Here is a 14,566-nt window from a genome sequence, read left to right as displayed (position 1 = left end):
ATGTCCTTTCTATACTTAGTGTTGAGCACTACTTAGTTGTAAAGTCAGATGGACTCCACTTTCTTATGACCTAGTGTGACTCCACTGAACACAAGAACCAAGTTCCCTCTGTGATTGCTTTGTGCTAATAAATGCTGTTTGATGCATAGGTCCAGAGTACTTCATGGATGCCTCATCCGCCATACGTTATGCAACCAACAGTAAGTGTTCTCAGTCACCTGAGGCTAAATATTTCTATTATCCAAGTGCAAGCTTTTGTAATGCATAGAAGCTTTGGGGCTTGTGTTAGATTCCATATCTCTTTCAGGCAGCCATATTTTCCAGATAAAAAGCTGTTCCTGAAATTCTACAAAAGCATGTACAATAGATAGATTGAGATAGAGTAGGTAGATTAGATGATAGATAGATAGATAGATAGATAGATAGATAGATAGATAGATAGATGATAGATAGATAGATGATAGTAGATAGATAGATAGATAGATAGATAGATAGATAGATAGATAGATAGATAGATAGATAATAGATAAACTTTCTTGGAGGAAATAGTAGTCACAGCAATCAGTGTCTCGAGTTGATGCCTACTATTTGTTATGAATAGGGAATTTCTACTTCATGCAGGAACTCTGAGCTCTGAACAATTAAATCTATCATAAGAGGAAAGCCTTTCTGTTTTCCTTCTCCTTCTCTTATGTTTGTTTTCTTCTAATGCAATTTAGTGTGCTTTGAGAGTGAATTTCGGTATCACGGGCAAGTGTTGACTCATAGCAATATATTTGAAATAGGAAGGCAGTTGTCTACTAATAGATGGAGATACAAATAGATAGAAAGGTTGGTAGATATTTTTTTATGTTAACTAAGGCTATTCTCTTCTTCTTTAGTGGAAAATTTCTTCCAAAAATATTAAAACTCTATTTTCCTACTTGCTAGATTTCTCATTTTGTGGAATAATATTACATCAGTCTCAAGTGAAAAATATTACATATTCCATTAGAATCTAGACTGAAGGCTAATGATTTCATTTATCTTTGTCTAGTTCTTCTAGGTTTTCTAGCTCTGTAGATGTACAAAACAGATTTCAATAGCAATATACTCATGATAGTGTGAGGTAGGGGAGGAGCCTTAGACTGAAAGCTGGGTGACACAGTCTCTGGTGGACTCTTCAGGGTATGCTCACATCTCTGCCTTTGTTTCCTTTTCTATTATTGTATTTAACAGGGTTTGGGGGAGGATCACATGAGAGTGTTTCATATGGGAAAATAATTTTTTAAGTATACTATTAATGCCATTATCCTTATTATTATTGAATGTGTTAGTTGTAAAAAGTAGAAGCAATACTACATTTCAACTCTTTTAAATATAAATATAAATAGGTAGCACACATTAATGACCAGGAAGCGTGGTCATTAATGTGTGCTACCTATTTATATTTATATTTAAATACACAAGCATCTACTTCCTAGACTCAAATAATCACGGTACCTGTTTTTCATATTTGAGCTTTTTCCATTTTTTTTTAAAAATAAGGAACATTCCATGTTGCTACTAATGTTTTGATAGTTTGTTTTTTATTTAAAGAATAAAATATATGCGGCTTACTACAGCAGAACTTCAGACTATATTTTGCAAATCCTTCTGTGATTTCCACACTTTGGGGGCTTCCTGAGTTCATCTGGTCTATGTTCTGTAAATCATACCATCATACAATGAATACACTTTCCCGTCCAAGTCATGAGGTAGAATTCAATATATGCTGCCAAACCAATGTATAGCACAGACTGAGCCAACAAAGGAAAAGGGAAGATGTCCTGCCAAGTTCTAAAGAGTAGACTTTCTAAAAGGAAACAACTGCCTTCTAAAAAAAACAATGTGTTCATCTATAGAGCACTAATGCTAGCTTAGTCCTCACACTGAGGTTAAGCATCATCTCGTTGTGGCCAAAAGGAATGCACACATCTGGCAAAATCTGTATATTTTGCCAGATGTCAAAGTATGTAAGATAGTATTTCTAGAGCCGTGAGGAGAAGGGAAAATGTTTGTATGTGTCTTTATTTCAACTATCACTCAGGAACTTGGCAAAACTTTTCATTACCACCTCCTCTGTGCTAGCATAGATTCAGCCCCATTGTGGGATGTCTTACTAGCACAGGCTCTGTATGTGTGTGTATGCATGTGTGTGTGTGTGTGCATGTGTGTGTGTGTGTATTAATTTGTCCCTTTGGATACGCCTTGCTATGGCTACTGCTCACTGATATCTTATCATTTCCAATGACTAGACTGTCATCATGTTTGAGCTTAGATCATTCAGTTTGAAATGCAATGTTTGTGGCTGGGGCAGATTCCTGGAAAGAGGGGTGGCTCGGCCATCTACCACTTTGTTGTCGTTAAGATGGAAAAATTGGCTGAACAGTGTCATGGAAACACAGAGTTTACATCCTCAAACTTTGCCCTGCAACAGTCTTACTGGTTGTCTAATTGTATAAGTAACCTTACCCAACTGGCCTTAGTTTCATCATCAAAGTGAAGGTTAAAATAATCACTCTATGATACTAAAATATAAAAGTAGTTAAGCAATCTCAGATAAAAAAACAAAACACCTGGATCTCAAAAGAATGAATGAAAGACTTGATGATTAATAGCATGGATTCTTGGTTAGGCTGTTTGAGATAAAGAGCCTTTCCTGACTATGGGACTTAGAGAAATTAAACTTTCTGAGCTGTTTTCATCAGCCGTTATATGGACATAATAATACCTAAATAATTATGCATTTTGTTTATTAAATAAAATAGGTATTGTAGCACTTAAAATAGTCCTGGAAAACAGCAAACACTAAATAAATTATATTATTATTTACATATATGAGTAGACTGCAGATTATGCTTTAGATTAGCCCAATTATATAAAAATGAGTATTGGTGTAGAAAGTTTAGATTAAACAATAATCGCCTATTACTACCACATTCATTCTACTTATTGAACTTCCTTTGCTAATGAGCTTGGTGGAGACAGCCTCTGCAGCTATAAATAAGACAAATTGCTTAGATTGGTACTTATTTCATTTACTTACCAAACCATTCAACACGTAATACTTCTTTTAAAAAGCCCATCGGGTACCTTTTTTATATCAGTGACTGGAATCTAATTTACAAATAAATTCAAGTTGTCAGGATCTACATATCTCAAATATGTTGCCCTAATTCTGATTTGCTTACAGCTTTTCTTCTTTCTCACATTTTCTCTTCTACCATCTTGAGAAAATCTCATGTAGAAAATCTCATGTAGAAGCTATAGAACTTCCCCCCATCACTATGAATGCACTGGAACCAGAAGCCCATTCTGTCTTTTTTTCTGTCTTAACTTGAAAGACTCAAAGATCTCAACCAGGTTTCCTTCAGAAAGTCATAAAATAGAGCACAGTGCCCCTGGTCTTTACCAGGGTGGAAAATGGTCAAACTGGAGAAGCGACAAACTGTCAGAGAGAAATGAAATGATGGAAAGAAGGGCAGAGAGTGGTAAAGAAACAAGAGAGCAGAAGGCATAAGTATAAAGCTGAAGTTTGCAATTTAAGTTTGCTTCTTTGGAGATTGAATTTTCTAAGTTGTGAGTAATGTACTTTTTTGTAGATTTAGGAATTGCCTGCGTTAGAGCTATCATACTGGTGTTTGTGCAAGAAAACAGTTCTCTGTCAGTTATCAGACTCTGGAACTTTATCAGATCCCCTGGAAAGCTGTCAAACCCCACTTAGGGCAGCAAAAGTTTTTTCTGTTTGCACTTTGTTGTTCACCTGAACAGACACTGAGGAGAGAGCACTGTTGGACTAAATCAGGAATTCACTTTTTGTCGTGAAGAAGTAAAAGTGCTGATTTGTCAATGCAATCAGTGCAGGGTTCTGTATTATACTCTGAAATCTCACCATTACACTGACAGAATTTTAATAGATGATGGATTGTACCAAATATCTACTCTGCATAGTAGCACGTCACACTGGAATCTCATAAGAATGCACAATTGAAATTCCTGTTGCAATACGTGGGATATTTTGTTAAATCTGTGCTGACAAGGAGAAAAGATGATAGTTCCCAAGAAGAAGCATAGTTTCATTCTCTTAAATTTTATTTAGGTTCATTTGAATCATAAATCTTCTGTTCTTCATATGGTTAGCATTATTTTATCTCAAGGAGAAAAGTTAGCTTTTATTTTTCCTTAATTACAAATTGGTTATCTAATTACAGCATTCTAAGAAATGCAAGATGCCCTTATTGAATCATTGGATGATTTGTTACTATGCATGGCTAAATTATGACTTTTATGATTAATAAACCTTAAGTTTACATTTAAAGTGTAAATATAAACTTTAAGAAAGCTCCAGAATATTTGGTTTAGTCATTCTTTTCCTTCAAACGGTTAAGGCCTGAAGGCTTAATTTTAGAGGTCATGTCTCCCAAATTAGTAGGTGTGTTTTCTATAAAAGCACCTCACCAAATCTGGAAAGAATATGTAAATCCTTAGAATTCTGTTCAAAAAGCAAGGTTTTCAGATACTATCTTTTTAAATCCAACACCTGAGCTGAGTAAAAATCCTAATCCTCCTAGGTTCATTATTAAAGTAAAAATGCTTTTGCTATCTAAGGAGTTAGCCTGGTAAATATAAATCTCCAAGCCAAATCTTTGTTAAAACTACATAGCAAAACCGAAACAAGAGCAACTTTAACCCATGTAGACCAGAAGAGAATTCAAATGAGTGAGAATAAATTTAGGAAGAGCAGCTTCTTTTTGAGTATCACCTCCTTTCAAAGTCGGGTGAAGTGAACATGACCAAAATTATTGCCACAGAAAGTGTCTTAGACAGCTTAACTAATGTAAAAACAAAATAGAACAACAACAAAAAAAATAGTGCCAGCTTTGCCAAGGTTAGCTTCCAAATTCTATAATAATTTTTCAAAAACAATCTAAAAAGACTTTAGAAAAAAAACTTTAAACAATGAAATCGAAGGTTCATAATTGATAAGTGCATAGAGCAGAAAAGCCTTTCGATTTAGGACCCCTTTGCGCATCGATTCTACCCTCCATAAGTAAACTTTGTAAACAAATTTGTACATCACCATCCAATTTTTGTATGCATATGAAAAAAATATATATATGTGTGTGTGTAAATACGTGTCTATTTTTGAGATATATACAGGATCGTTATACAAATATTATATTGCAACATAACAGAATGTCTTGGATGTCACTGCATGAGTCACACATAGATCAATCTCACTCTTTAACATTTCATAATATGCAATTATATAAATGCACCAAAGGGTATTTAACCAATTTCTTATTCATAATCCTTTAAGTTGCATCTCGTACTTGCTCATACACTCAAGACTAATATTGAGCACCTGTGAGAAAATACCTGTAGGATGAATTTATGGTACAAAATGTATGTGGGTTTTAAAATTTGATACACATTATTATCAAATTGCACTTTAAATGAGAGTGTCTATTTCCTATGATCTCAAGTAATACCTGGTAATTTCAAGTTTCAAATATTTGATTAATGTGATAAATAGTGAATAGTATCTTATTCATGTTTTACTTTTATTTATCAGAATCATAGAGGAGTTGAGTTACTTTTCTTATGTTTATTGACTAATTTTATTTTCTTTTTCTTTGAGCTCCAACTTATTTACTTTGCTCATCCATCTTTTTGGATATCAATTTCTTCTTATTTTTAAAAGATCTTATTGCAATTAGTAAGTTAGCATTGTCATAGACAATCTGGATATTTTCCCAGTGTACTTTGAATTTAATTTCAAAATAATTGAAATAAAATTTGTATTTTATTTTAAATTTTTGTTACTTTTAGAGTTTATTTTATAACATGGGATGAGATTATGATCCAACTTTTTTTCCCCCAAATTGGTAACAAATTGTCATAAAAAATGTCTACCATATATATCATCTATATGTTTCCACTGATATAAAATTTTATGACAAATTTTCTCATAAAATAGATCTATATCTTTGGTTGTATTTTTTCACTCTATTCTATTCTGTTGATCTATTTTTTGACCATTATTTTACTATTGTAATAACTGTCACTTTATAATACCATATATACTTGATATAACTTATCTCCAATGTTATTTTTTCTCTTCTAGCTATTTCATACTTCCAGAATAACTTTAATAGTAGTTTGTGAAATTTTAAAAAATTCACTAAAATTTTGATTGGTATCACTTTGAATTTACATATTAACTTATGGTAAATTTAAGAATATGACATATATGCAATTGAATTTTTCTAAGAAAAAATATCTTTCCATTTACTCAAGATTTTTTCTAGCTTTTTTGAGGTATAGTTGACAAAATTGTGAGATAATTAAAGTGAACATCATAATGATTTGATACACATATACATTGTAAAAGAATTCTCACTGTGTAGAATTAATACAACATCTATTACCTCATATTTATTTTTGTTTGTGTGTGTGAGAATATTTAAGTTCTATGCTCTTAGCAAATTTCAAATATATGATACAGTCTTATCAACTATAGTCTCCTTGATTTAAATTAGATATTCAGACCTTGTTCACCTTATAGCTGAAAATGTATACCCTTTAACCAACCTCTCACTATTACCCCCAACCCCTGGCAATCGCTTTTCTATTCTCAGTTTCTATGAATTTGAATTTATTTGTTTATTTCTTCATTCATTCATTTTAGATTACACATATAAGTGATACCATGCAATATTTGTCTTTCTCTGACAAGCTTATCTCACTTAACATAATGTCTTCAAGGTCCATTCATGTTGTCATAAATGGAAGGATTTCCTTATTTCTCATGGCTGAATAATCCTGGTTAAATATACTCCTAGATGTTTTATTCTCTTTGATAGAATTGTAAATAGGGTTGTTTTCTTAATTTCTATTTATGATAGTTTGTTATTATTATATAGAAACATAATTGATTTTTGTATATTAATTTCATCTCCTGCATCTTTACTGAATTTGTCTATTAGTTTTAACAGTTTTTTGAGTACATGTTTTTGGATTTTCTTAATATCATATCACTTCATCTATAAATAGTGACTTTTACTTTTTCCTCTTCATTTTAGATGTCTTCATTTCTTTTTCTTGCCTAATTGCTCTGGCTAGGATTTCCAGTACTATGTTGAATAAAGTTGGCAAGAATGAACAAACATCCTTGTCTTGTTCCTGATCTTACAGGAACAGCTTTCAGCCTTCACTATTGAGTATGATGTTAATTGTAGGCTTCTTATATATAGGTTTCTTTATTATATTGAGATAATAAAGAGAGTTTTTATCAAGAATGGATATTGAATATTCTCAAATGCTTCTATTGAGAGGATTGTGTGATTTTTATCCTTATTTTGTTAATGTAGTATATCACATTCATTGATTTGTGGATGTTGAACCATCCTTGCATCCCATAATAAATCCCACTTGATCATGGTGTATGGTTCTTTCAATGTATTGTTGAATTTGATTTGCTAATACTTTGTTGAAGATTTTTCAATCTGTCTTCATCAAGGATATTGGCCTGTAATAATATTTTGTTGTACTGCCCTTGCCTAATTGTGGTATCCAGGTAATGCTGGCCTTGTGAAATGAATTTAAAAGTGCTCTTTCCTCTTCTCTCTTTTGAAAGAGTTTAAAAGAATTGATACTAATTCTTCACATATTTATAAAATTCACAGTGATGCTATCTGGTCCTGGAATGTTCTTTGTCAGGCATTTGTTGATTATTGATTCTGTCTTTTTATTAGTGTTCGGTCTATTCAGGTTTTCTATTTCTTCATGATTCAGTTTTGATAGGTTGAATGTTCCTAAGAACACAGTTACTTCTTCTAGAGTGTCCTTTTTTATTTTTTGGTGTATAACTATTCACAGTAGTCTATTTCTGATAGTTTGTTATTAGTGTATAGAAACATAATTGATTTCTTGTTCAATTGTATTGCAGGATAGGCTTTGAATTATTTTTTTATCTTAACGAGAATGCCACTATTTTTTGTTTTTTAGACAAGTGTAAATGTTGTATTTAATCAAATTTCTTTTGAAAAAATATCGAGATTTTAAAATTTATTTTATCTATTTTATTAATGTATCTGTGATTAATTATATTTTAATTATTTTTATTAACATATATTTTAAAATTTTTATTTTATTATTAGTTTTGAGTATACAGTACATTGGTTAGATATTTATATAGTTTACAATATTGAATCTTCAAAACCAAATGTGTGCCTATGACCTATCTTTTGGCATGCGGTTTTATGTTATTTTACTATGGACCTTAAAAACAGCTCAAGGAATAACATTTTGCTTTTTTAGAACTTCAGACACAATATTTTGAACACAAGACTGAAACAGCTAACAGGAAAAGTTCTATTCATACAAGACCCCAATGTGTCCTTCGAGAGTAGTTAGGATTTCTTCATCACCACATCATCAGTAAAACAAAATTTGCCAGTTTGTAAAGATGTAAAGATGTTGACATTACATTATTAGTAGCTGTTTAACATGCTAAATATAATTAAATAGAAACAAAATATTAAGTATCCAAGTTAGTAAAGCCTTATTTTTTATAGATTACCTCTAGAGAAAGCAAGTATGCAGCTAAAGTAAAACCCATGTCAAACTATCTAGAAAATAGCAAGTTACCAGGGCAACACAATCATACAGTGATAGGATAATATATTTATTTTTATAAATGTTGCCACGGCAACAGAAACTGCTCAGAAATCACTGAAGGATTAAAGATAAGGGTACAGATAGTCTATAAAACTATTTGTTCTTTCATAGTACATTGGAAGAAATGTCCATTCATATCTGAAAACTTAACAGTATATAAAGTATGTGGATATTCATTAAACAGTTTTGAACGTGTTCAAATATTGAGAGTATTTCAAAATATTAAAAATATTATTTTCTATTTCTTGCCTTTCAGAATGTCATTGGGACACTTTATTTGGCTTTAAAGATTAATCTCTCTAGTAGGTTAACCCAGGAGAACCTAGTTTTTTCTATATAGGTGCTATGTCTAGAATTCAGGATCATGGTTAATGCTATTGACTAGCATGAGTTTTGTCAGGCAACCAATTAGGGTATACCAAAGTAGAGGGAAAGATATTATCTATAGCTATATCTATATCTATATTCATATCTATCTATGTAAAATTATGTATGCTTTAAGAAAACATTTGTATTATTTTAGTGTCAGTAACATAAAAAATTATATAATTTAGATTATTTTTTCAAAATACTAACACAAACACCAGTAAAATGCCTTCAACCTTTTCTCTTCTATTGCTTAAGAGGACTGTTTACCAAAGGTAGGACTTAAGTTTACATTTACTTGCTAGTTTCATACAATTTGTTTCCCTCTTGATCAGACTCCCTGTCAGAAAATAAATACTTATAATGATGGATAACACTTGAAGTATGTGCAAAGTATAGAAGTAGCAAAGAGGTTATTCATTGTGTCAGAGAGTACAGGAATTACGACAAGCTTCATAGAGAAGGTAACTTTTGAACTTGGTTTTGAAAAATAAAGAAGTTTATCAGTCAGATAAATGTTGTATACCAGGCAGGAAGGGTGTTCTTAGCAAAGCAAACACTAGGGTATAGCCAAAATTTAGGTCTGTATACCGCATAGTACATCAGATGAACATCTGAGAAAGGACAAGATATTTCCATAGGCTACCAGGTGTCTCTAACACTGAGACATAAGCATTGCATTTGTGTACCTTCTAGTAATTATGCCACAGAAGATGTCACTTAATTGTAAATTAAAGCTGGCGTCCCCCCAGCCCATTTAAACATGGCATCTTCTCCTAGTAATCTGCCCACATAAAGCTTTCTCACTAAAACCCAACATGCCCCTTTGCAAGCTCTCCACTCAGAGCTGTGTAATATCCACACCTGTTTTTGATATCCCCTGGGCATCTTCAAATAATAATTACAGCTTCTGCATTGAGCCAGCTTAGGTCCAGTTCTCTGAGCATCCCTGCCAATTTGTACCAGAATTCTCCTAGGAACCCTAAGAATGCTTAGGTGTCTCACTACATTACTATCATCATATATTTTATTGTTAAACTATTCCGACGATAAAGTAAAAGGCTTGGCACTCTAAGAAAAAAATACCAGAACTTATATGTCTGCATGAGGTTTTGTTTTGTTTTCTGCAATGAAATCACTTTGGGAGACATTTTCCAATGATGTCATCTTAAAAGAAAGAAAAAAAAAAATCAAGTTTTGTCCTTGAGAGTAATCATGTTATATTTACATAATAGACAGATAAATACATAAATGGATAGGTGGGTGGGTGATGGACGGATAGACAGAAAGATAGGTAGACAGATAGGTTAGATAGATGATAGATAGATTGAATGATTGATTGATTGATTGGTAGATGATAGATAGTTTATAGATAGATAGATGATAGATAGATAGATAGATAGATAGATAGATAGATAGATAGATAGATAGATAGATAGATAGATGATAAATTGATCATGGAGTATATGACAAGTTCTTCTTCCCCAACAAGAATATGATTTTATTATTTGAGAACTTATCACATATAATTCACAATATGCCTTCCTTTTCATTTTGTTCCTTGTACAGAGTATGTACTGAATAAATATTTGTTAGTAGACTAGACTTCTCACTGGCAAATTTTGTGACACTGCAAGCTTCTAGGTGCTGACCCAGAAGGCAAAAGTGTGCATCTTCTTTGAACCTCATTGCCAATCAATAAGTTTGTTAACAACAACTTAGGAAAAGTTCTCTTGTGTTTGTAATGTAGAATTCTAATTGCTTTTCAGTTGCAGGTTTGCTAATATGAATTTAAGAAACTATGTTTTGGCCAGGTATATTTGTTCCCTCAACTCTGCTTTCCTCTACTTTCTAGGAAGTCTGGAAAGAGTTCGAAAGATCTTGCACGCTCATTTTTAAATTCTGTAATGCAGTGTTTGCAATATTATGCATTTGTTGATCATTATCGACAAAGGCTATAGATAGTGAAGATTATTCTTGCCAGTCACTTCTCCATCCTCTTTTCTAAAAAATCTGAAAAATTAATAGACGTACTTGTTAGGACAAGCAGCAACCTTCGTTTTCACTACGTTGAAGGAAAACCCTCTTCTCATTGAATAAAAGAACAAATATGGAAAAATTATAGTATAATAGCTGTAATATAATAGTTGTTTTACTTCCTGTGTGACCTGAGTTTCTACCATCAAAACTCTTTTTTATACATAGATACTAATTTGAATAAAAAAGAAATACCCATGCCCTTTGGACCCAAGGAGAATGAGTAAGAAGGATTTTTACCTCACCTGCTCTTAAAAGGAAGTTGCAGGTACTTATAATTAAAAACACACTCCAAATGACAGTTAAATTAAGGAAAAGAAATAAAAATTATATAGTAGAGGAAATGAATTTGTTAAAAATTTAGTCTCTGGGTAGTTTACTACAATAGGACATGAAAATTTTGTTTTGAGTTTTCAGAAGCCAATGCCAAAATGATTTAAAAGAATTGGTTCTATTGTTTTATTCTCTGATAAAAGAAAGCATATCAGATGGACAGGAAAAGTTTTTTTTTTCCACTACTGTTATAGTCTAGAAAAAAATATATGGTATAATGTTATTTTCTATCATAATGCCTTAGACAGCAGTTATACATGTAGAGAGAAACATGTTACTTATGGTCATTTTTTTTATTTACTCTCAATAAAAACCAAGCAGATGTTAACTTTCAATTGTGTAATGAAATGTCTAAGGCAACTAAATTAATATTCTTCAGATATATAAGTTTCCCATGACCTAGCTTGATATAACAATGACACTAGTTGGCTAACATGTAGCTTGTTTGGCCTTTCAAATTTTCTTAGTCTCAGCTGGGATTTTATAAAAATTATACCATCTGACTTAGCGTATCATCCAGATAAAGGCTATTTTACCTCCTTGCTGAAGGGGCCTTCAATAATATCTGTAATCTGTGCCAGAATTGTCCTCATGAAATGTCTTTCAAAAGAGCCTGAACATGTATTTAGTTGAGATCCTGCAGTTCTGTGCCTTTGATTTTTGAGAGGCGAAGTTTACCTAAAACATTAATGGCAGGTACGAGAACAACTGACCATCATCTCTAAGTGGTTCATGAAATACTCATGATTTTTAGCAGTACTAGAGCCTGATATAGTTGCCAAGATGAGTCAGATATAAAATGTATTCGTTGGCAGTAAACTGAACCAATAGAATGGAATTATTTGGTATGGACTTCAAGAATTTTAAAGAGTATCTGTATAAATTAATGATTTGGCCTCAGACATAGCACATGCCAAACCATATCTTACAGTAATTTTTCAACAAGTTCAGCTGACTCTGAAAGCTGCACTCGAGAAGTGACAGCAAAACTGTATTATCAGCAAAGAAGAGAACTTATCTTCCTGCTAACTTCGATGGGAAGACATGCAAATAGTTTAGTTAGCATCAGACTATGTATGTATAATATTTTTAAAATTAGCATGGGCTTGTCCCTTTTTACATCACAATGTAAGCATAACTTCATTGTACATAATGGAAGCTAGGAACAAGCTGAGAAAACTGAAAGCAAATTTCAAGAAAGAGACTTAATCCTTATCCATGTTAAAACAAATATTGTGTTCTTGGCTCTTTAATTCTCATTTAGCAGAGAGGAGATCAGCCTAATTATCAACTTGAGTTCTGAACAATAATCTTAAAAGTTCTATTCAGAAGAGAGACCTTTAATCAAAGAGTTATCCTTAAAAGGTTTTTAATCAATATACATTAGAACCATTTCTGCATAACAATGGTATATGTTAAAAATTGATTCTTACTTTCCTATAAAACCTTTTATCTCTTCAGTCTTGTATCTCAAGTATTTTCAATCAATACTGAAAAATCATTATGATGCTAAGTTTGTGTTTCATGCTACATGTATAAATCCTTAAATTCTAGTATCATGCTCCAAAATTATTTCTTTGACTTTCTGAGATGCATATACAGAATTTCAAGGAATAGTTTATATTATCCATGACATAAACAGATATATGTATGTATGGATGGATGGATAGATACCATGCTAGATATTATTTAGCCAAAATGCTGACCTGTATATATAATACAAATATATGTTTATATGAGGATGTTCAAAATCTCATTTATGATTTAAAAATACTGAACACTGTTGAGATTCATTATATAAATTAGAATGAAAGGAGAATGAAGAAGATGAAATAGAAAAATTGAGGAAGAGAAAGAGAAAGGATATGGAGTATGCATGAGTCAAAACTGACTCTAGGAGATTTTAGACTAGATAGAAGGTAATGCCTCAGTATGTATAAGAGAAGGAATAAATTCAAGATCAGAGGTATAGAGTTCCTTTAAGGCACATTGGATTAGTGGAACCAGATAAAGATTTTTAATATGTAGCTTGAAGTACAGTCTCAGCATGCAAAGTGGCAGCGATAGACTTGGGAGTCATTTATTCTCTTTGTAGAGACTAAATGGAATTTCTCGCAATCTATTTATTTTTCACTAATAATTATCATGCTTGATATATGCAATAGCCCTTAGACTTAGAAATATGAAATAATATGTATACAACAGCATTATATTAAAGTAGGCTAGACTTAAGTACACTAAATCAAATGCCTGCTTATGCCCCTTGCAAGCAAGTTTATTTAGCAACATAATTATACATACATTGCTTATACCTATAATTTTAAGGCTAATTATGTATTGTATAATATATGCCTTTTTAAATCAACCAAAGTATATGCACCTGATATTTCCACTTAGGGAACTGGCTGACTACTGTGATAAATTGGAAAACAGAGAGTGATACTTTAAATTAAAAGAAATCTTAGAGGCTGTTGAACTCAACCTCCATTCAAGTTTAGGAGTTGATATGAAGATTTGAGAAATTATCATGTATGTCTATGCAAACTTGTTTCATTCCAAACCTGCATAAGATTTCAGGAAGATATTTTTTCATTAAATCTCCTTTCCTCTGTAGCCACCAATGCAGGGAGAGGAAGAGCAACAAAATATAAAAAGCACAGCAGTAACTTCCTGCCTGGTACAAACCAAGGAAGCAATCGGCTCTTTTGTTAAACCTCTAGGAACATCCAAAGAGGCATCTATATATTTAGATTTATCTCATTGTTAGTCACTGTGAATGTAGGAACTCTATAACCCTGAATCATGACCACTGGAAAGTTCCTGCCATTTGTAGAATAGGATAGTCTCTTCATGTTTCTGAAAAAAAAAAATTTAATTTATTTTGCTTTATTGATAATAATATATTATATCATGCTTTTCTGAATTATCCATCCTTGGCACTGAGGGCTTTCAGCTGTATTTTTCTCTAACATTATGGTCAATGCTGGTAATAAAAAAACACTTTTATTGATAATACGATTATGAGCTCAGAGGGACTCAAGAATTCCAGTACTTCAACTGGAAAGGCTACAAAGGGAAAATGTGAAAGCTAAATTATTGAAGAACATCATTTTTTCCTAGGAATTTT

At 32.1% G+C, this 14,566-nt stretch overlaps 1 protein-coding gene across 1 annotated transcript in view; it reads left to right on the top strand.

Moving 5' to 3' along the window:
* Positions 1-14,566, top strand: part of RBMS3 (RNA binding motif single stranded interacting protein 3) — a 264,594-nt gene that overhangs the window by 172,918 nt on the left and 77,110 nt on the right. Inside the window, exon 9 of the mRNA XM_039843482.1 lies at positions 150-200. Within this exon, the coding sequence (XP_039699416.1) occupies positions 150-200 (51 nt within the window). The remainder of the gene's footprint in view (positions 1-149; positions 201-14,566) is intronic.

Source organism: Pteropus medius, unplaced genomic scaffold (genome assembly GCF_902729225.1).
Source record: "Pteropus medius unplaced genomic scaffold, Ma_sr-lr_union100, whole genome shotgun sequence".
Classification (NCBI taxonomy): Eukaryota; Metazoa; Chordata; class Mammalia; order Chiroptera; family Pteropodidae; genus Pteropus; species Pteropus medius.
Note: the sequence above shows the minus strand (reverse complement) of the source record. Positions and strands in the feature narration are given on the sequence as shown.